The following is a 21731-nucleotide window of genomic DNA, read 5'->3' on the forward strand; positions in this document are numbered from 1 at the left end:
ATGCTTGTCTCATCCGTTCTCGCGTCTTTCCTCACTTGCATCCTAGAAGGGTGTAGCTAAGATGCAAGAAAAGGAAGCGAGGAAAGGAAACGAGAATTGAGAAGCACTCATGTTCTCTGTTTTGTTAATGCACTATGTGTGTTTTTGTAGGAGGAGGCTCTCCAGAGACAGCGGGAGCAGGAGGAGGCGGCCCGGCGGAAGAAAGAAGAGGAGGAAAGGTTAGCTCAAGAGGAGGCGCTCCGCCGGCTGGAGGAAAGAAGGAGAGAAGAGGAAGAGAGAAGACAAAGGGAAGAATTCCTCCGCAAACAGGTGTGAACGTTTACCTGCATCTGTACTTGACCTTTCAAACTGTCTTGGCCATCTCGTATTGCCTTTATAGGAAATGTTTTACTTCTGGTTTTGTAGAACAGTCATTAATATTTTTATTTATCTGTTGTTTGTTCCTTAAAAGCAGCAGGAGGAGGAGCGCAGGAAACAGGAAGAGCTGGAAGCTCTGCGGCGGCTTGAGGAGGAGAAGCGTCAGGAGGAGGAAGCGGCTGCGGCGGCCGCTGCAGCGCTGGCGAGGCAGCAGCAGGAGGAGCAGAAGAGGAGGGAGCAGGAGGTGCAGAAGCAGCAGGAGCTGCAGAGGCAGCGGCAACAGCAGCAGGAGGCTCTGCGCAGACTGCAACAACAGCAGCAGCAACAGCAGCTCGCGCAAATGAAGGTAAAACTTCCCTCCGCATTTAATGCAACAGATCCAGAAGTTTAGTTTCTTTGAATTGTTGCAACAGTGGGAAGAAGTTGATTGATTATGTGGATTTGGTTTGGTGCACAGCGAGAGGTTTACCAAACTGGATTAGAATGAGATTATTTTAGATTATCCTGGATTATTCTTAATGTGAATCTGACTCTATTGATGGTGTATTAAAGGAATATTCCATTTTCTTAAAAGAAAAATCCAGATAATTTAGTCACCACCATGTCATCCAAAATGTTGATGTCTTTCTTTGTTCAGTCGAGAAGAAATTATGTTTTTTGAGGAAAACATTGCAGGATTTTTCTCATTTTAATGGACTTTAATAGACCCCAACAATTAACACTTAACTCAATACTTAACAGTTTTTTTTCAACGGAGTTTCAAAGGACTATAAACAATCCCAAACGAGGCATAAGGGTCTTATCTAGCAAAACGATTGTCATTTTTCACAATAAAAATAACAAATATACACTTTTAAACCACAACTTTTCGTCTAGGTCCGGTCCAGCGCAACCTAACGTAAATGCGTAGTGACGTAGGGAGGTCACGTGTTACATATATAAAACGCACATTTGCGGACCATTTTAAACAATAAACTGACACAAAGACATTAATTAGTATCATTCGACATACAACAACGTTGGAACGGTCCTCTTTCAACACACTTGTAAACACTGGGGGGGGGGAGTTTCGCGTTCGTCCTCTGTGACCTCTTGACGTCATGACGTATTGCATCAGGTCATGCTAGCGCATCACGACCGGATCTAGACGAGAAGTTGTGCTTTAAAAGTGGATATTTGTTATTTTTATTGTCAAAAATGACAATCGTTTTGCTAGATAAGACCCTTATGCCTCGTTTGGGATTGTTTATAGTCATTTGAAACTCTGTTAAAAAAAACTGTTATGTGTTGAGTTAAGTATTAATTGTTGGTGTCTATTAAAGTCCATTAAAATGAGAAAAATCCTGCAATGTTCTCCTCAAAAAACATAATTTCTTCTCAACTGAACAAAGAAAGACATCAACATTTTGGATGACATGGTGGTGAGTAAATTATCTGGATTTTTCTTTTAAGAAAATGGAATATTCCTTTAATATTGGCTCAAAATGAGTGAGATGAAAATGGCCTGAGGATTCAAACACAAGGCAGAGTTTAAAGCTTTTCTTATTTCTGATGATTAGATATTGTATAACAATCATTAAAGACACTGACTCTCTGATGGGAGTTAAGCCTTATTTAAACTTCTGCTTACGATGTACTTACCATGCTATGCGCAAAAATGTGAAGATGAGCTGCTGCTTTGACTTTTGTCATGCACCTCGCCTTTAAGGTGGTAAAAGGGATATATAAACTTGGGAGTCTTTGTCAGCTTTTAAAAATTCAAATTTAAAGTGTACATATTTGCTAATAATGCAGAACGAAAAGCCAGGAATCAATCACAAAATTATTTATTTACACCATATATATGAACATAGTGTATGATTCAAATTTTGAGTGATTTCTATTTTGCATTAATGTTTTTTGTATCTTCCTCAGCTCCCTTCATCTTCTAAGTGGGGTCAACAGTCAGCCACAGCACACGCGCTCTCACAATCTCAGAACGCTCTATCGCTCGCCGAGATTCAGAAACTGGAGGAGGAAAGAGAGCGGCAAGCACTAGAGGAGGTGAGGATGACAATTAGGGATGGGACGACAAATGCCGATATAAACTAATAATACGTGGGCGAAAACAATTCTGAATCGCAAAGCCGATATTATGCACAGCTATTTCATTTACTACGGCTTTTGATCTTCAAGTCCTTATCGATCTGAAATCACTGTAAGCTTGAGTTGTTTATAACATGCATTTGAAAAAGCAACACACAATCATTATAAATATTCTTTATTATCATGAAAATACCTGAAAAGGTTTGAAGAACAGCAATATAAATATATGCTTAAAGTCGGGGTGCATAATTTAAAAAAAACGCTTTGGAAAAGAGAATTGTTCCGAGTACCAAAACACACTTGTAGTCAATCAGTAGGGGCATGTATACTTACTGACATCGTTGCCTGGGTTGCATATGTGTGGGGTGGGTCTATCAAATGAAGATCCAGATATTGAGGTAGGGGCATGTTTGTATAGGTGATTTCAAAAGTCAACATTGGCTTTCAGAGATCATGCACACCGCCTTTAAGCCATTTCCTGAAGTTGCATGTTGAGTTTCTCCACGAGAGCGCCCTCCGGCATTTGAAAGTAGCTGCATTTCACTTCAATTCATTGAGATGCATAGTAAGCATCATCTTCGCCAATGATTCCCATTTATCAGTTTATTTACAGGAGTCATATTCTGTCTTTAAGTGACATTTATATTCTTTATGTTGACTTTTTAGTTGGTGCTTTATTTGTTGTGCTGAAAACAGTTGTCGTTTTTAAAGATGCTGACTCACTGAAATAGTTACTTCTGTACCTTTAAATAGCTCTTTACTAAATAGAGGTAAATATCAATTCATCTTTTTTGCTGATTAATCTGCATCGATAGTTGGAATCTATTGTATTTCCTTGTCGATTATTTTCATCAGAGTAATTCCAGACTTCACTTTATCTAGATGTCGATTCTCTTATCTGAGTTTTAGTTTAGCTGCTCAGGACTTATGTATTTATTCATGACCAGCAATGTTACATATAATGAGATTTAAATCGTTATATTACAATATATTATTTACAATATATTAAAGATGCACCGAATGTTTGGGAACCAAAATTATTTGGCCGAAAATAGCAAAAAATTAATTTAGTTAAACACTTGAAAAATCAGGTCTTCAGGGGTTAACAAAAGCGTTTTGTAAGACAGAAGCGCTTTGTCTCTGTCATGCTCCTATCAGTCTTGACCAAGCAAGCACACGCGCATCCTCTGCTTAACATAAGTTGTGTTAGTAAATTAGTGCTGTTTTGGTTGCGAGCATCGTTGCAAGTTTTCTTAAGACACAGTAATGAAGAGGGTTTTTTTTGTGCAGGACTAGAAGATCGGATTAATATAGGGCTGTCCTCGACTAAGGATTTACATATTCGAATCAGAATTGTCGAATCTTTTCATAGTCGACCGATAGTCGAATCATCTATGTGTGTGTGCTAATTCAGTTTTTTAATTTAATTTGGAGATTAAGCACGTCAAAGCAGTCATGACCAAAAAAAACGACAAATGAGTAATGACAAATAATTTGTGATTGTTACTGCAAATTATAAAAACTAAGCTTTATATACAATTCATAAAAACACTGAAATTAATGATTTTATAGACACTACGCGTTATTATTCAGCACAGAAATACCTGCTTGCTTTCACTTTGATCATCTCCATTTAGATACAGAAACAACTGATGATATTATTTATTTCAGGAATCTCTTTTCTATCATTTGAAAGTGAACACCAACCATAATATTAAATCACAAGAAAGACAGTCGTGTCAGGAATAAATATAGGTTCGGTGCAGATATTTTACATTTCATCACCGAAATTTAAAGAAACGGCTTACCTGTTTTGTAGTTTAACTTTTGACAAGATACCCACAATGTTCTAAATACATTTTAAAAACTTATACCCGTCGAAAACATCCGTTTTTTAATGTTTAGTTTGATGAACTTCTAAATATGAGATGAAGCGCACCTAGCACATTCGGCTAAATTGCATGCGCAAGCATGGCCAGCACGCAATAGTGCAACATCGATACAACGAAAAGCAATCGAAAATGTACAGACTTAAATTAGATCAGAATTTACGTTTATAATAAATACATTTTTTTTATAAAATAAGGTCAGAAGTAACAAAGTGCAAAATGCCTCAAGTGCACGAAAACAAAACACAAGCCAAATAGATACATCAGATAACCCAGATAGGGCTGGGCGATAGAGCTAAAATGTTTATCATCGATATAGCATGTTATATCATTCGATAGCGATAATTATTGATATTTTTATGACCCATTTAAAATAAGGACCAGGAGAAAAATATATTACATTTAAACATTTTTATTTTAAACTTAACCTTCCTCTGATCATAATCCCTTCAGGTATTAAGACAGAAATGTCAACAACCATAGAAAACTTAAATAAATACATTTAAACATGAGTATAAATTTACAATGAACACTTAACAATTATCTTATCTAACATTTAAGGTGCACAATAAGAGAAAATGTAAGAAATTCTTAATAAAGTAAAATAATAAAATAGTGCAAAGTGTTAGATATAAACATAGAAACCTGAGAATTTAGTGCAAGTTTAGTGCTAGGAAGTTCACTAGCCGTTCACCTTCTGGTGAATAAAGTGTTTTAAAATATGTGCAGTGTTTTGTAAACATAAATAAAACTGAGGTAGACTTAGGTAGCCTACATCTATAATATAAAAAACAAACCTGATACAGTACCAGCAACATTGTTTGAAATATAAAACCTGCAGAAATAAAAAAGTAACCTGCAGTGTTTTGTAAACATAAATAAAACTGAGGTAGACTGACTGAGGTACATCTATAATATAAAAAACAAACCTGATACAGTACCAGTAACATTGTTTAAAAAAAAAAGCAGAAATATAAAAGGTAACTCTTCAAGTTATTCTTACTGTAAGTGTAATCATACTTGAAGCTGAACTATTCAAGTATATTTTCAGTCCAGGTTTTGTGCTAGGAACACCAGCTGGTTGACCTTCTCTGGGTCTAAAGCTGCCCTGGTGCATGTAACAATATTACCCCCAGTACTAAAAATTCTTTCTGAGGGGGTGCTGGTGGCTGGGATACACAAGTACTTTTTCGCCAGCTGAGACAATCTGGGGAAGTTGTGTTCATGTAGCCTCCACCAGTCCAGAGGGTTAGACTCACTGTCTGCATCGGGGCACATCAGGTACCTTTCCAGCTCACTCTCCACTTTTTGTTTTTCAGTGAGAGGCAAAGCATCATCATCTTGGCACTGTTTTTTGAAAAAGCTCCCCAATGACTTGCGTTGCTTCTTCACGCCCAGTGGCATAGGTGGTCCACTGACAGCTCCTCCTTCTGCACCTTGGTCTGCTGCTCCCTCAGAAGGCCCTGCCTGTGATTGGCCCTGGTCTTCATCCATGATCTCAGACACAGCTCTCATTTGAATGGCCCCTACCTTCTCTGGTCTGATGTATCGGCCTTTAAACCTAGGGTCCACAAAGGTAGCCATGTCAAGGAGATCATCTGTGTCAGGGTCAGCATATTTCTCGTCAAGATAGGTCATTATTTTTGTCTTCAGCTCTTTTGTGAGCTGAGTGTCCCCATCATTAACTTTCAGCAAACTAGAGCGGAAAAGGTGGAGCACAGGCTTCACGTATGAGACCGTCACATATGACTCCCCAGAAAGGGAGTCTGTGAACTCCAGGAGAGGAGTTAAGGCCGCATGCATTGACTCCAGGACGTCAATATCCTGCCACGTTGGGATCAGGTGCCTGTTGTTTTTGTCAGAAGAGAGAACTTCAGTGATGGCCTTTTGTTGCTCTAGGACCCTTGCCACCATCTTTTGTCTTGAGCCCCACCTGGTTAGTGACTCTGTGACCAGCTGGTGTTTGGGAAGATTGAGACGTTCCTGTGCTTTAGAGAGCGCACTCTTTTTCTTCCACGAGTAAGAAAAGCTAGATACCACTTTCTTGCACACACCTACAGCCCTCTCCACTCTTTTATCTTTCCCTGCAGCACCTGCAGAAAAACAATGCTAGCATTAATAACTGATAATAGATCGGTAACACTTTATTATAATGTTCATGATTTAACATTAGTTAATGTATTAACTAACATGAACAAACCATGAGCAATACATTTGTTACAGTATTTATTCATCTTTGTTAATGTTAGTTAATAGAAATAAAGCTGTTCATTGTTTGTTCATGTTAGTTCACGGTGCATTAACTAACGTTAACCACATTTTAATAAAGTATTAGTAATTGTTGAAATTAACATTAATAAAGATTAATAAATGCTGCACAAGTGCAGTTCATCATTAGTTCATGTTAACTAATGTAGTTAACTAATGTTAATTAATGAACATTATAATAAAGTGTTACCAATAGATCATACACAAAAACACACACACAGAAACATACACACACACGCAAGCACACAGACACACACATGCACGCACACAGACACACGCACGCACGCACACACAAAGATGCACGCACGCGCACACAGACACACACACACAGAAACACACACACGCACGCAGAAACACACAGACATAGATCATAATAATTATAATATATTATCTCAATTACTGGCTAATAAAATCACAATAGGAACCAATATTGATGACGACCATTAAAATGACAAAGCTACTCACCAATAGCAGAGTGCAAACGATGGCCAAAACACTGCAGCCGTGTCCAGTTGTTCAGTGAAGTCGCCTTCACTACATTTGCCCCGCTGTCTGTGGTAATGCACACCATTTTGTCTTCAATCAGACCCCAGGACAACAGTGCCTCCTTCAAGCCTTCTGCTATCACTTCTCCTGTGTGGTCTTCGGGGAAATATGCAGTCTCAAGGCATCTGGTTTTCAAACCCCATTCATTGTCGATGAAGTGAATGGTCAAGCTAATATATGGCTCAGAAGTACGGCTTGACCACAGGTCAGAGGTTGTTGCAAAGTACTTTGCTGACAATATTTCTTGCTGTACAGATTCTTTGCACATTACATACAGCTTAGGAATGGCAGTCTTAGAAAAGTACTTTCGGCCAGGAAGAACGTAGCGTGGGTCAAGCACGTGTATAAGCTTTTTATAACCAGACTTCTCAACGGTGCTAAACGGAAGCATGTCTTTGGCTATATGATATGCCACTGCCTCCGTTATATCTTTGTACCGTTTTGTTTCTTTGTCATAAGGCACTGATGCAGAGTACCTCTCCATGGTCGTCTGCTGCTTGTGCAGTGTTGCAGCTACAGATGTTGTTGGTTGAATACGGCTGTGCTCCAAAGGGTGAGCGCGGCTAAGGTGGTACATCAGGTTCGTGGTATTACCAGACTTAGCTGGGACGACGGTCTTGCATAATTTGCAGACGGCATTGGTCTGACTACGGTCAGACTTATAATATCCAAAAAACTGCCATACTGGCGAGCTGAATTTTCCTCTTTTATTTACAATTTCCTCGCTCTCTGCAGCACTCATTTTCTGCTTCTCAGTTTTCTGCCGGTTACTGAAGAGGAATCGAGCACGAGACAACGCAACCAAACTTGATACTGTTACATGATTGGCTGTTAGCGTGTCACTCCCTACGTTGCTAGGTTACCAGAGAGCGAGTGCCTTTGTTAATGCAACGAAACTTGCTTTGCAACCTCCGTTTTCTTCTGACGAAAAAAAAAATTATCGAACGTTTTATCGAACACATTTTTTATTGCTATCGATCACGTGTCTATCGTGATACATATCGTTATCGTTTTATCGCCCAGCCCTAAACCCAGAATGATTTATAAATAAAATAAAATAAAATAAAGAAATAAAGAATTATTAAAAGAATGAAAGTATAGCCAGAATTGCCAGCTTTTTCTTTTAAATGTAGAAACAAAGAGGCAATGGTTTATTAACATAGGAACCTCTTATGGACGTGTAGCCCGGTCACAGGGGTTGCTGGATTTATTAACGCATTTTAAAAATATTTATTGAAAGCTGATACTTCACATATTATTTGCAGAATTATAATAATATGCTGTATATTAATATATTGGGAGAAAGTTGTTATATGTGAAATCAGATTTGTGCACAGTGCACCCATATACGGCCAAAATTAAAGGATCCTCATTTCATAACACATCTGCGACGATTCGACTGTGAGATTGGTAGTCGAATCAGGCTTCTCCTATCGATGCATCGAATCTTCGACTTTCGGGGTCACCCCTAGATTAATAGTAAAGAAATTTTTAGAGTGTTTGATAGGGATGGGCACGAGTGCTCGAACGTGGCATCGATGATCGATCACGAAAACGATGATCATGTGGGTTTATTTATTTATTTATGTATTGTGGTTATGGCGGCATATGGATGTCTGGTTAGCGCTACAAGCGCCGGTGGTAGTAAAGACTGGGTCTGGAGATGCGTGAAATATTTTCATTTTCACCATGACGTATAAGCCCCGCCCCTTTGATTGCCCCACCCCCAGTTAATCGAGTACTCGTTCTTTAGACCTATGGATTAATTGAAATGAAAAAATGACATAAATGCCCATCCCTAGTGTTTGACTTTGTGTCATCTGTTTTTTTGTCACAATTGCTGACTTGTTTTTATTATTTTGTCTGCAGCAAAGACGACAGCAGCAGGAACTGCAGAAGAGCCAGCAGCAGCAGCAACAGATGCAGCCCCAGGCGAAGCTCTCAGGTTGGGGGGGACTGACCAAGCAGCCGCCCGCTACCAAATCTCTGCTGGAGATTCAGAGAGAAGAGGCGCAGCAGATGAAGCAACGCAAAGAACAGCCGCAGCCACAGCAGCAACACACGACGGTTACGCAACAAAACCGAACACAGAACCGAGCAGTGAGTCATAGTGTTCATAACGTTTTAATTTAAGTTTTTAGGTTGTTTAAAGGCTCATACGACATTGCTACGATCATACGACGAGATAGGACGATCTCACTAAAGGGAAATATCGCCCAACACTGATAGTTTTTTTTTCTTTTAACTTTCTAGACCCTCAATTCGTCAGTGTGGGGTTCGATCAATAATATCGGGTCACAGTGGAGTACTGACAGCAGTGTCTGGGGTGATACTCAGAACTCTAATTTTGGCTTTTGGGATGAGGCTGTAAAGGAGACAACTCCACCTCCGGCCACACGCAAGAGCCACAACCAGAAAAACAAGAGCAACGCTAACATCAGGTAAACCACCACCACTACTCGCAATGCACAGCAGTCTTACCAAGTTAACCAAAATGTGACCAAAATCTGTATATAAGTCGAAACATTTATTTCCTGTTTTATGTCATATTAACATACAGTACAAAACATTTTGTGAAACTTGGTCTAGTTTTACTTTTAGTTCATAGCTGTCAGCCGTTCAATGTTGAATGTTTTGCTAATGTGCAAGTAAATATATCACAATATTTTATAGTAGTTAGTAGAGCACTGTCAACGAGTTAATGTTTTTGGCAGTGCATTTGTTAAGTGGTGTATTCAGTGTTAGGGTACAATTGTACAACAAGAAACATCCATAATTATTACATTTTATAGAGTATGGGCCAGTTTTTCAGACAGGGTTTAGATTAATCCAGGTCTAGGCCTTAAGGGCGTTTTATAGTCGTGCGTAGGTTCGGCGTAGGCTATCCGTAGCCTGTGCGTAGCTCTGCGTAGCCTGACGCGCACCTCGCAAATTTTTTAACAGCGCGTCAGTTCTACGCGGACCGCAAGCGCTGTGATTGGTCCACCAGAACCCCTCCCGTCAGGTTAAAAAACTGCGTCATAGGTATTTCCGTTTGCGACGGTAAAAACAAAGACGAGCCAAGTTGAGGAGTGATTTAACTCAAACTGCAACAAAAGTCGCTGTTTATTTACATCCATTATTGCTGGTCTTCTCAAATTATACACAACAAGTTGCTGTTTCTTCTTCGTTTGTGGCTTAACTTGCAAAGCTTCTTCTTCTTTGGCGTTCGCGCTGCTACTGTGGTTACACGCGTGGTTACTGCCTACCAGCGGCCTGCGTGCGTTTGCATGTCAAGCGGACAACGACGCAAAAGTGTAAATGAAAACCGATGCGGAACCTACGCCGTCGCGGCTACGCCGTAGGACCTACGCACGACTATAACGAGCCCTTTAGTTATATTAGGACATTTACCGTACTTACCGACTATAAGCCGCATCATTCAAAAATGCATAATTAAGACAAAACAACATATATAAGTCGCAGTGGACTATATGTCACGTTTATTTAGAAAATTATTTCACATGATCCCAGCCGAAGAACAGACATTTAATCTGGAAAGACAAGTTTTTCAACAGCAGGCTGAATAGATGTCTGTACGTTAAAGTAATATTATCAGTTATTTATATGATAAACCATAGCATACAGAACTTACCTAGAAGATTGAATAGGCTAAATTAACCGAACAAGCCAACTAGCGTGAAGTTCGCATACTCGTCATTCCACACAACAGAATCCATTGAATTACATAAATACAGAAGCAGCATATGGCGGACTCTCGCGGTTGTAGACGGTAATGATGTCTCTTGCCTTATAAATGTCAAAATTAATTCATACTGACTTACAAGGCGCACGTGACTATAAGACGCAGCACCAGCCAAGTTATGAAAAAAAACGCAGCTTAGCTACGCTAAGTAGTTTTTACAAGCAAACCTTACCAAAGCATTACAGGTGTTCATCTCAAGACAAAACAACAGCACTGATGTATGTTAAGAGGTAGGGATGTGCATGTATGTCATTTTCATTTCGAATAATCCATAGTTCTGAAAAAAAGTACTTGATTAACTGGGGGCGGGGCATTGCCTATAATCCCTCCCACTCTGAAGTGATATTAAACTCAATGGAAAAGCTAACCAAGCCAAAATGTAATGACCTGACTTGACCTAAACCGTGGGGTACTATGCAATGAAAAAGCACCATTAGACTGTGAGTAGGATGAGCCCTTTATGGGAAACTGCACCTAAAAGTTTAGTTCATGCATTTATTTAAACTGGCAGCAATGTGTGTCTTACGTGGGTAAAAAAGTGTCCCCACAAAATTAAAAGTGTTACTGATAAAGGAAGTCAGGGGTTTAAACAGTTCTTACAAAAATGTATTTCTGTCTCCAGTCAGCATTAGTGATGCGCGGGTTGAGGTTTTTCCAACACTTGGGTACTGCGTTTATGAAATAATTTGGCCTGTCCTCCGCCCATCTGCACCACTGTATCTATTTTTACAACCCTTCCTACCCTGCAATCATTAAATAGACATTCTATATAGGCATTTGTAATGTAAATGGGAACAGGTTTTATTTCAGCCTTAAAGTGCTTAGAAACAGCGCTTATAAACCATAGAAACCAACATGGTCATATTAATAAGATAGGATAATGATACATTTTTTTAACATTTACAAAGCAGCGTTTGTTGCAACTATTTCTGAGAACCGCTCCCAAACATTAGATTTAGCAGCTTGGCCTTATTTTCTTTTAATGATGTTAATTCCCGACCTTAATTTCTCCCGTGCGGGAGCTGCTTGGCGTTTTTGTGATGCGAGCCAAGGATTTGGGGACACGCAAGTTACGTTGTTACGTAGGCCTATGTATTGTAACTTTTTATCAAGAACCATAATAAAATATTAAATAAAGGCTACAGGGAATTGCAAGTAACATAAACAGATTTTGATTTTAATGACCCGCCTGCAAATAAAGTACAAATATTTTTATTCATCTCGTGGGTTATGAGACGACCTGCACATCAGCAGTCAGCATAACACTGTGCACTGAACTTTTTTTGTGTAGTAAGCAAACTTCTTTCTGTGATGTGTCTAGTTTGTGTTTGTAACAATGTCTTCCTCTCCACCCTCATGGTTCAGTAATAGCAGCAGTGGTAAAGCCAGTAAGAAGGTGGAGGAAGAGGAGAAGCTACTGAAACTGTTCCAGGGAGCCAATAAGAATCAGGACGGCTTCATGCAGTGGTGTGAACAGACTTTACACACGCTCAACACTGCCAATAATCTCGATGGTAAGTCATGACACCAAACAATCTCAAAGTGATCAAAAGATATTCGTGTAATTTCCTCTGCAAACCTCTGCCCTCCTTGCCATTGCCTTATCAAGATGTTGTGTTCACTCTTTTTGCAACAAGCGGTAGTAGATATTACGATATGCAATGACTAAAGGAGTTGTATCGTGGGAAATTAAAGTTTTTCAAAAAAATTCCTGCACTTATGCACCCAATAAAAATTATTTTAGTTGCATGCTTTTAAAGCATGTCTGTCTGCATTTGCTTGTCAGCAATGCATATTTTGATTTTAACTTTAAAAAAAAAACACTGGGGGGAAGTTGCCAGACAGCTCATTTTTAATGAGTTTTGCTAAAGTTTATTGGCCTTGAGAAAAATATTCTTCTATAAATATTTAAGCATACAATATATTAAATGAAAGAACAGGCCCGCTGCTTTCTCTTTTTATCACTTCTCAAATATGGGTAGGTTTCTTTAAAAATACTAAATTTTGAGCAAAATTGCATTTTTGTGAAGAACTTTTGATAGAGATCAGATTTAGAGCGATGATGAAAACATACACAGAGTTTTTATTGTTTGGCCCGAGTGGATGCTTCCAGGTTTTATAAGTTGGGTAAGAGTGCCACCTGGTGGATAATAGTGGAAATACGGATTGCCGTAAAAACTCGTCATTGGCAGGAAAGCGTTTTCTCTTAATTGACGAGATACCTCGTCTATAACTGGTTAAGAGTTAATACCTTGTCACATGACGAAATCTTTTTGAAAAAGTGAACACGCCCACCCTAAAATGAAAAAAAACACGCAATTTAATCCCTATTAAACTAAAGCAGTCTTATTAAGGGTCATTTATATTATAATGTTAACTATAACGATAAGTATATTAGCGTCCACATCACCGAACAATAATGATACATTTATGCTAATACGCGCGCAAATCACTTGCCTTTAATATTGCATATTTCTTGTAAAAACTTTTGCAATTGTTTACATGTCACTGAATATGTATATATGCTGTTCTTGTTGCATTTACACAGCGTGTAACCAGCAGATGTCCTCAACGCACTGAGTTTTGCGTAACTCTATATAGTGAATCTAATAGTTTGTGTAATCTCTTGCCTTTTGGTGTAGTTAATGTAGTAGAATAAAAAGCATTATGTAGTCAATTTCACAGCAACTGCATCAATGCTGGATACCTGAGGTCATTTTATGTTATAGACCTCAGCACGCGTGCACTTAATATTCAAATAGATTTGATTGGCTGTCAATGGTTTAACGTTCATCAGGTGTGGAAAATCTCTCAGAAAGTGATCTCAACAATTAGGGCTGTCACAATTAAATAATCGTCTCACCGCAATTGTTTGACCTCATTGGGATGATGGCATATCACCGCAATTATTGCATTTCTCTCTAAAAAACACAAGGGGGAGCTGCAGCGCCTGTATAAATGAGACAGTATCTAATGGCACTCCTTGACTGACAAGATACATTGCAAACCATTTAATAAATGCATTTAAAGAAATGCTGCAAAACTTTGATAAGCAGTATGAATTGCAAAGTAAAACATACATTTTCAAAACGGCAATTTCTAATTTAGAGATTTGTTTTTCAGTTTTTGAAAATATATATTCATTAAATAATGACTTTTTAAATGTGTGTTATGTGTATTAATATTTACTGCAAGGTAAACCTTGCAAAAGATTTAATTAAAATAATCACAACAATGTGTGAAAATTATTTCATGAACAAACAAAAAATGTATGAGAATTAAACATCGAAGCCCTAAAACAGGCAATTAATTGTCACAATTTATCCGACAATTAACCGTCAGCCAAATTTCATAATCGCAACAGCCCTACCAACGATATTGTTTATTGTATCGTTACAGTTGTGGCGTTAACTCCGCTATTCTCTTTAATAAAAAAGATTTTTAAAACTATAGTTATCGTTATAATGTGAACGGCCCTTAAGACATGCCATTTTTATTCTCTTATCAATGTGAGGTCACACTGATAAAGCCCCACCCATAAATAATCTGTATGGGCATAGCTGAGACATTACATCTTGTAAAATGGGCATAATAGGTGCACTTTATAGATATAACTTGCTGTAGCTCAGTTGAAAGTGCATAGCGCTAGCAAGTTTAAGGTAATGGGGTCTGATTCTGAAAGAAGTGCATACTGTTAAAATGTGTAGCCTACATGGGTGATTCTCACGAAAACGTGGTTTTAAACATGTCAAGCATGAAAATGTAAAAATTGCTTAAATTTACTTTTTTCCCAATAGACATTGAAAAACAAAGTCTGGAGTAAATGGGAACATTAATTTAAAAACTTTTACTTATCATTTAACACTTTTTGTAACATAATTTAAAACATTAGTCCTAAAAAATCTCATTACAGCAACAGTCAGAAAACATCAACACTGACATGTTTTCAAAATGACATGACAAACCTGAAAGAACATAATTTGGAGATTCTGCACATGCATTTAAAATCAAAGTATTATGCTTCTATTAATTAAATTAACATTTAATAAGCATCTGTTGTGGTAATGATAATCAAAATGTCGTGTAAGCATTCTGACAAGACAATATTTCAAATTAACTGTAAAAAAATGATCTTACCTGGTAGCCATCTTGAAGTAACTGGTCCATGTGCTTGGTCACTCAAAATCAAACTTTATTAAAATTCTGTATGTGTGCTTAAACTGTTCTCAAAAAGTGTTGCGGAGGATGAGAACATCAGGCATGGACACATCATTTTCCTAATTTTTCTTCATTATTATTATTATACATGAATATTCAGTAAATATTTTTTCTGTCATCTAAAGTAGTGTAGCAAAACATCCATTTATTTTTTTTCTTAATATTTTTGTGTTAATTTGATTAAATTACAACATAACGCATGTTCAAACACAGCCGGACACATTGCGGTAATGAGAATTTCAGCAGAAAATGAGATAAAATTTACAATTATAAATTCTTATGTTGAAATCACACATTGTGCAAGGTAGAACACAGTATTGTGTTAATTCTGATGCTTTGTAATGTTACTATATTACACATTTTAAAGCTAAAATCATTAGTGCCGTGGTGTTTCAATGGTTTCGTGAGAATCACCCACATGCATTGTATGTCTCTTTGCATAAACACATCTGCCAAATGCATGAATGTAAAAGTTCAAGTCCTTCGTTGTAATGAATCTCCTCTGATCACAGTCCCGACATTTGCGTCGTTCCTGAAGGAAGTGGATTCTCCGTACGAGGTCCACGACTACGTGCGAGCCTACCTGGGTGACACGCCTCAGGCCAAGGACTTTGCCAAACAGTTTCTGGAGCGCCGTGCCAAACAGAACGCTAACCAGCAAATACCTCAGCAAGGCCAGCAGCAGAAACAACAGGTGTGTTTTTGTAGACTTGTGTACCGCTGTGTGTGATCATGTCAGTCTTGCTGATGTCACGTGTTTGTCTCTTAGGAGTCTCTTTGGGGAATGACTCAAGTGTTACAGCAGGATCATCATCATCATCAACAACAACAGCAGCAGCAGCGGTTCGAGACCGTCACATCAGGCAAGAAGAAAAAGAAGCAGAAGATGGTGCGAGCTGATCCGAGCCTTCTAGGTGAGTGGGGTCGCATCAAAGTACAGGAAATATCATACTCTATGGCTATATGTCTAACGCCTCCAGACATCTATTTTAGTCATGAAACCGAGTCCTATCTACCTTACCGGGTGAAGATCAGTATCTCTAAGATCATTTTGGTCACAATGCAACATTTCCGACCAAAAACCTCGCATCACTTTTTATAAGCGATACTGCAAAACACTTTTTCCAGCTTGCGCAAAGGTTGACAAGTATTTCACAACAATAAACGGGGATACCCCATAAACGGCAAAAACAATCGGCACAGGTAGTTATTTGCTCATTACCATGATTTTGCGTTGCATGTAAACACCTTAACCGGCTTTATTGGAGTTTTGTCCATGTGCGCATGTCACCGTGTGCGAAAGATAAACGTCACACATGGACGCAAGCACAAAGTAACCAATAAAAGTATGCACTCGACTCAAGCAGTTGGCAGAAAAACTGTGAAAAAAACTTTAATTTACGGCTTCTGCAGACATGAGAAGAGATACTACAGTATAAATTAAGACATAAATTATTTACCATCGGCTTTTTGAACGACTATATGCACTATAGGTGGTGACGTATTTGAGAAATCTCCAAATTCCATGCAAATCAATAAACCTGCTATGCAGAAAACTGCGTTTACATGTAAATGCATGAAAACAGGTTTCTATCATAAGCAGATTTTTAATAGTCATCCGCTTATTCTGTGCATGTGCTAGAGCGGTCATATTGTCTGACCAATGACCACCGGCAGAACCCGCTTAATCTCCTTATCCGTTTATATATATATATATATATATATATATATATATATATATATATATATATATATATATATATATATATATATATATATATATAGATATATATAGATATATATAGATATATATATATAGATATATATAGATATATATATATAGATATATATAGATATATATATATATATATATAGATATATATAGATATATATATATATATATATAGATATATATATATATATATATAGATATATATATATATATAGATAGATATATATATATATATAGATATATATATATATATAGATATATATAGATATATATAGATATATATAGATATATATAGATATATATAGATATATATAGATATATATATATAGATATATATATAGATATCTCCCAAGGGTTTTTTCCTCCTAGGACTTTTTTTACTTCCCCGGCTAAAAACTCCGGGTTTTTCTTTTTTTTCTCCTAGGGGGTTTTCCAACCCGGGGAGGCAGCCTTCTTGGGCTTAACTTCTATACGTTACATTAGTAATACATTCGCTTTAATGTTGATTTATAGCCACAGCAAATTTAGCTGCTTGTGCTATCGTGTATTATGTTGTGCTATCTGTCGATTTTCTGTGCTTTTCACTGCTTCTATTAATGTAAAGCTGCTTTGACACAATTACCAAATTGTGAAAAGCGCTATATAAATAAAATTGAATTGAATTGAATATTGAGCGTTATACTTTTGGCCTTTCACAGTAATGTCCCTACACCAGGAGTTAATATCTTTAGTCTGCGGTCATATTCATAACCAGACAATGGTGTCATTTTCAGAGTTAGGTGTGAGATTCTTCATGGAGATTATACTGGGGTTTACTTTAAAGCAAAATTATTTCCGTTCAAAATGTTTTGACTTAAGATTAGATGAGCAGATTTTAACCACTTAGTTTAATGCAGTCTAGTCTAGGGTGAATCTTATAAAAAGATTTGCGTATCTAAATATAAAGAAGCATGACATGTTTTTGTATTAGAGGTTCAAAATTCCAGGAATTCTTATTGGTGCACTTGGATGAAGACGAGTCAGATACTGAGGGAGGAAGCTAATGTTTTATGTAATACATTTTGTATAGATTAGCCAAAATGTACAAATAATTTCCATTAATTCCTTTAGTTTCCGAATTGGAATGTTTCTAAAATTCCTAAGCTTTTCGATCCTAATTTGTATGTATTTGTCAGATTACAGTAGATTGCGAGATATACATTTAATAGTATGTTTTCCATGGGAATTAAACCCACAACCTTTTGCACTAATATTGCAATGCTTTATAAATGCTTCTTTGCATTTGTAACAATTTGTAAAAATTTGTTGATAGTTTAAGATTCACTGAATATTGTGTTGTGTGATTTTGTACAAAAATTGCTTGAGTTCAAGCCACAAAAATTACATCGGTTTTCTCTTCCCGATTCATGTGACCGAGTACAATATTTACATGAATTAATATTACTCTGTGTAATAATGATCAGTCACTTAAATTATTGTAACCTATATAGCATTGTTTTTATACATAGTGGCAGTGTGTGAATTGAGGGGGGGTCTGGGGTGGTTCCAGCCCCCTATAAAGCACAAAATATAAATAAGAGGAATCCCTTGATTTTTATTCGAATTAAAATACTAAATTAATTTAAAATTCTCTTGCTGCACTGCCATAAAGCGATACTGCCCATTCGTCTCAATTTTGCAATAAACTAATCCAAAAGATAGGGGTTAGGGTTTGAGTTAAATGAATGTTGAGTTAAAAAAATTTGATCCTGTACGAAACAAAACTCACTTCTGAAAATGTAATAGCAACTTTCTGCCATCTCATGTGGTCATCATTCACAGCTTTTACCAAAATATTATTACAGCATTATGTTTTTCAATAAACCACCATCTTGGCGTTGTGTTTGACACATTTGTGTGGCTGCATACCGCTTAACCGTTTATGGTTATGTTTTTGGTGTTATTAAATTGGGAAGGTGCCGGTCCCAATATTTTGATCTTTGAGGTAAAGCCATTGAATAGTTTTGGTTTATTGTTGGATTTTTCTTGTTCGCTATTTTTTGTGTGCAAGATCTGGCAACACACTCGTGCATCTGTTATTTTCTGCACAGCACATGCAGTAGACTTTTTCCCCCTTCTAGGTTATGTACACCCTATGCCGTTTGTGTAAATGCGGTTGTCAATACATGCATTTTGCCAAACTGAATTTTGTATTAGAAAGCATTTTTACTCTTGCAGTATGTGTGTAAAAAAACAGCATAAAGCACTAAAACTTGAAGTGACAACCAGTGTGTACGAGGTCAATGTTAATCTGTTTGACTGCTTGTAGTTTATACCTAAACTGTAATGGTAACAAATCAAGAGTTTCGTTGCAAAACGAGATAACCGCCGTTTTTTTTTAATTGTTTAGAAATCTTGTTTTTTGGTTGTGCAGTCCAATTCATTTCAATGCAACTGCAGTTGGTTTGTTTTGATTTAAACCTTCATAACTTAAAAAATACAGCTAAGTAGCACCATAAAACAAAATAATAACATGATAACATAATAATAAACATGTTTGAGAAAAATGTTAAAAAATGGATTTATCTCGTTTTGCAACGAAACTCTTCAAATATAGCAAAAAAAATGTGTGATTATGAAAATTGTAAAAAACGTACAAATGACCTGATGGTAAGGAGAAGCTGTTATTATTTTTTTAAGATGTTTTTGAACCTAATCCTTTAATGGATTTTAAAATGTCTTGACAGGTTTTTCTGTTAACGCCTCGTCTGAGAGACTCAACATGGGTGAGATCGAGACGGTGGAAGACTTTTGAGACCTGCCGATCGATCGACAAGCTCTTCATCGCTGACAATTTCCCTTCTGAACATCTGCATTAAACCACCTTCAACTTTTCCTCTTTAATGTTAACTTGATTTTGTTTTCGAGTAAAATCTGGGCAGCAAGTTTTTCCTCCTGATCTGGAAGAAACTCCAGTTGCAATAACAGCGCTGCCCCGACGGCCACGAAGAGCACCAAAAACAACACGCAACAGCCCAAATACAGGACGCCAGAGGCTTGTTTCTGTAAAAGAGGAGACCTTTATCTCAACATCATCGTCTCACTAATTATATTTCATTCATTGTGAATAAAAGGAGTGCAGAGGACAAAAATATTATCCCCATTACAACTTTCTTTACTTTTATTTATTGACCCCCACTCCATTTGTTTAGTACATTTCTTCCGTTTTGATGGCGGACGTTGATAACAACGTTAGGAGTCAAGGACATGTAATAATCAGTGTCCTGTTTTAAGGGCATGTTGGAAAAATCCAGTTATTCGTTTCTTGTAAAATATTAGGCTGTTTAAAGAATAAACTTTGGATTCTGCATCTGTATTATAATATATGGAAATGATGAACCGGTGGAGTCGTACGTTTTTTTATTGCAGTATGAGAAATAAAGCAAACAGTCACGTGTGTGGGCTGTTTTAACACAGTTTTGATCTTAATACGTGCATCTATAAAAAAATGAAATGAATTTGTACCTTGTATGAAGGTCAAATCAATGTCAGTTTGACTGGTTATTAACTTATTACTGCTGCTGCTTAGCTCATTTTAAAATTGCACAATATAGTTGTGTTTCACTGACAGAAACACTAATAACTTTATACTGACACCTGTTGGAGTGCAAACATCATCACATCAAGTTTTGACACGTTCGTTTATCATTTCATCTACAATCAAAGGTGTCTGATAGTAGGGGTTAGATTTTCAAAAACTATTGGCAACATCATCTGATGGTAGAAAAACAGAAAACAACGACTGTTTCTAGGTCACTGATATGAGTTTAAGTGAGAAACATTGCTTTGTGTGCTTTTTTAAAGTCCCCATGAAACTTGGGTATAAACTGCCTAATTCATGCAGCGGCAGAAGAACCGACAGGCGGATGACGTCAAAGTACCGTGAGCACAATTCAAGAAATCATATGGAGAAATCTAATTTCGAATCGCTCTCGTGGTACTTTGATGTCATCCGCCTGTCAATTCTAGTGGCGCCACATGAAGTCAAACAAGCCTAGTGTTTTGCATTTATGATTAAAGATTATGAAGGCACATGAATAAAAAAAATTATGAAGCTCACAGATAAGTCATTTGTATTAAAATATCACAATTATTCAAATTAAATTAGTTTTTAATTTTATTTTCATGGCGACGTTAATAAGCAGTTTAATTTCTTTTTACAAATATATAAAGATAAACAGATTTTGATCCAAGATTAACATATAACCTAGTTTAGTTGCATCCAGGACTGGAAATGGCAGAAATAATCGTTTTGAAGGAGGGCATAATTTTAGATGACGACTTTGGTCTGAGATTGTTTTTTTTAACAGGCGCAGCCCTTTTTGAGTGGGGTGAGCTAAAAAGGTGATGTACACCTTCAACTGAATGTAACACTGGCATTTTTTTGTCTAGAAGCCTTGGTCTTGTTTTAATGAAGACAAGTTTTTCACGGAAGTGTCTGGAGGTGAAAATATTAAATAAATAAAGTTATAGCAGTTTACATTTATTGTAATAAATAAAATAATGCAATAAAGTATATATTTTATACATAAAATCACAAAAGATAATGTTTGTCTTACACTTTTAGTGGTTTTACCAACAATGGCCACTAGGTGTCAACGGTATGTTGCATACTCTTGTCACAAATTAATAAATTACTGTCACTGCATTATTATTACTGCTAAAAAATGAAATATGAAAAATACACTCTTAGAGCTGTCAATGATATATAGTTTGTCGTGATAGATTAAAGTTTACATGCTAAATATTAAAGTGAACTCAGGATTCCCTGCTCACAAATAACTGTAACATAATTTTTTGTGTTTCCTCCTAAGTCGCACAACCTTTTAACGTTAAATTTGTCCTCAGGTTA

General features: G+C 37.0%; 2 protein-coding genes across 5 annotated transcripts in view; one reads left to right on the forward strand and one right to left on the reverse strand.

Moving 5' to 3' along the window:
* Positions 1-20296, forward strand: part of LOC129443200 (GRB10-interacting GYF protein 2) — a 69626-nt gene extending 49330 nt beyond the window's left edge. For 3 of the 4 annotated variants that reach the window (XM_073864451.1, XM_073864450.1, XM_073864453.1), the window contains exons 21-29: positions 151-309; positions 452-703; positions 2272-2400; positions 9015-9245; positions 9399-9586; positions 12256-12404; positions 15621-15802; positions 15878-16022; positions 19567-20296. In XM_073864451.1, coding sequence (XP_073720552.1) covers positions 151-309; positions 452-703; positions 2272-2400; positions 9015-9245; positions 9399-9586; positions 12256-12404; positions 15621-15802; positions 15878-16022; positions 19567-19634 — 1503 coding nt within the window. In that variant the 3' untranslated portion in view covers positions 19635-20296. The remainder of the gene's footprint in view (positions 1-150; positions 310-451; positions 704-2271; positions 2401-9014; positions 9246-9398; positions 9587-12255; positions 12405-15620; positions 15803-15877; positions 16023-19566) is intronic. The other variant, XM_073864452.1, reaches the window with a different exon arrangement.
* On the reverse strand, positions 4913-8169 carry LOC141362419 (E3 SUMO-protein ligase ZBED1-like). The gene is made up of 2 exons (XM_073864454.1): positions 7065-8169; positions 4913-6424 (listed from the first exon to the last, which is right to left on the reverse strand). The coding sequence occupies exons 1-2, from the start codon at positions 7885-7887 to the stop codon at positions 5379-5381; spliced, it is 1869 nt and encodes a 622-aa protein (XP_073720555.1). The 5' UTR covers positions 7888-8169; the 3' UTR covers positions 4913-5378.
* Positions 20297-21731: the final 1435 nt, after the last annotated feature.

This window comes from Misgurnus anguillicaudatus, unplaced genomic scaffold (assembly GCF_027580225.2).
Source record: "Misgurnus anguillicaudatus unplaced genomic scaffold, ASM2758022v2 HiC_scaffold_26, whole genome shotgun sequence".
In the NCBI taxonomy this organism is placed as follows: Eukaryota; Metazoa; Chordata; class Actinopteri; order Cypriniformes; family Cobitidae; genus Misgurnus; species Misgurnus anguillicaudatus.

Bases quoted from the DNA above. Each gene is read 5' to 3' on its own strand.
- LOC141362419 (XM_073864454.1), bottom strand. From the start codon at position 7,887: ATGAGTGCTGCAGAGAGCGAGGAAATTGTAAATAAAAGAGGAAAATTC. The intron at 6,425-7,064 runs GTGAGTAGCTTT...GTTTTTCTGCAG, and splicing joins TCGTTTGCACTCTGCTATTG to GTGCTGCAGGGAAAGATAAA.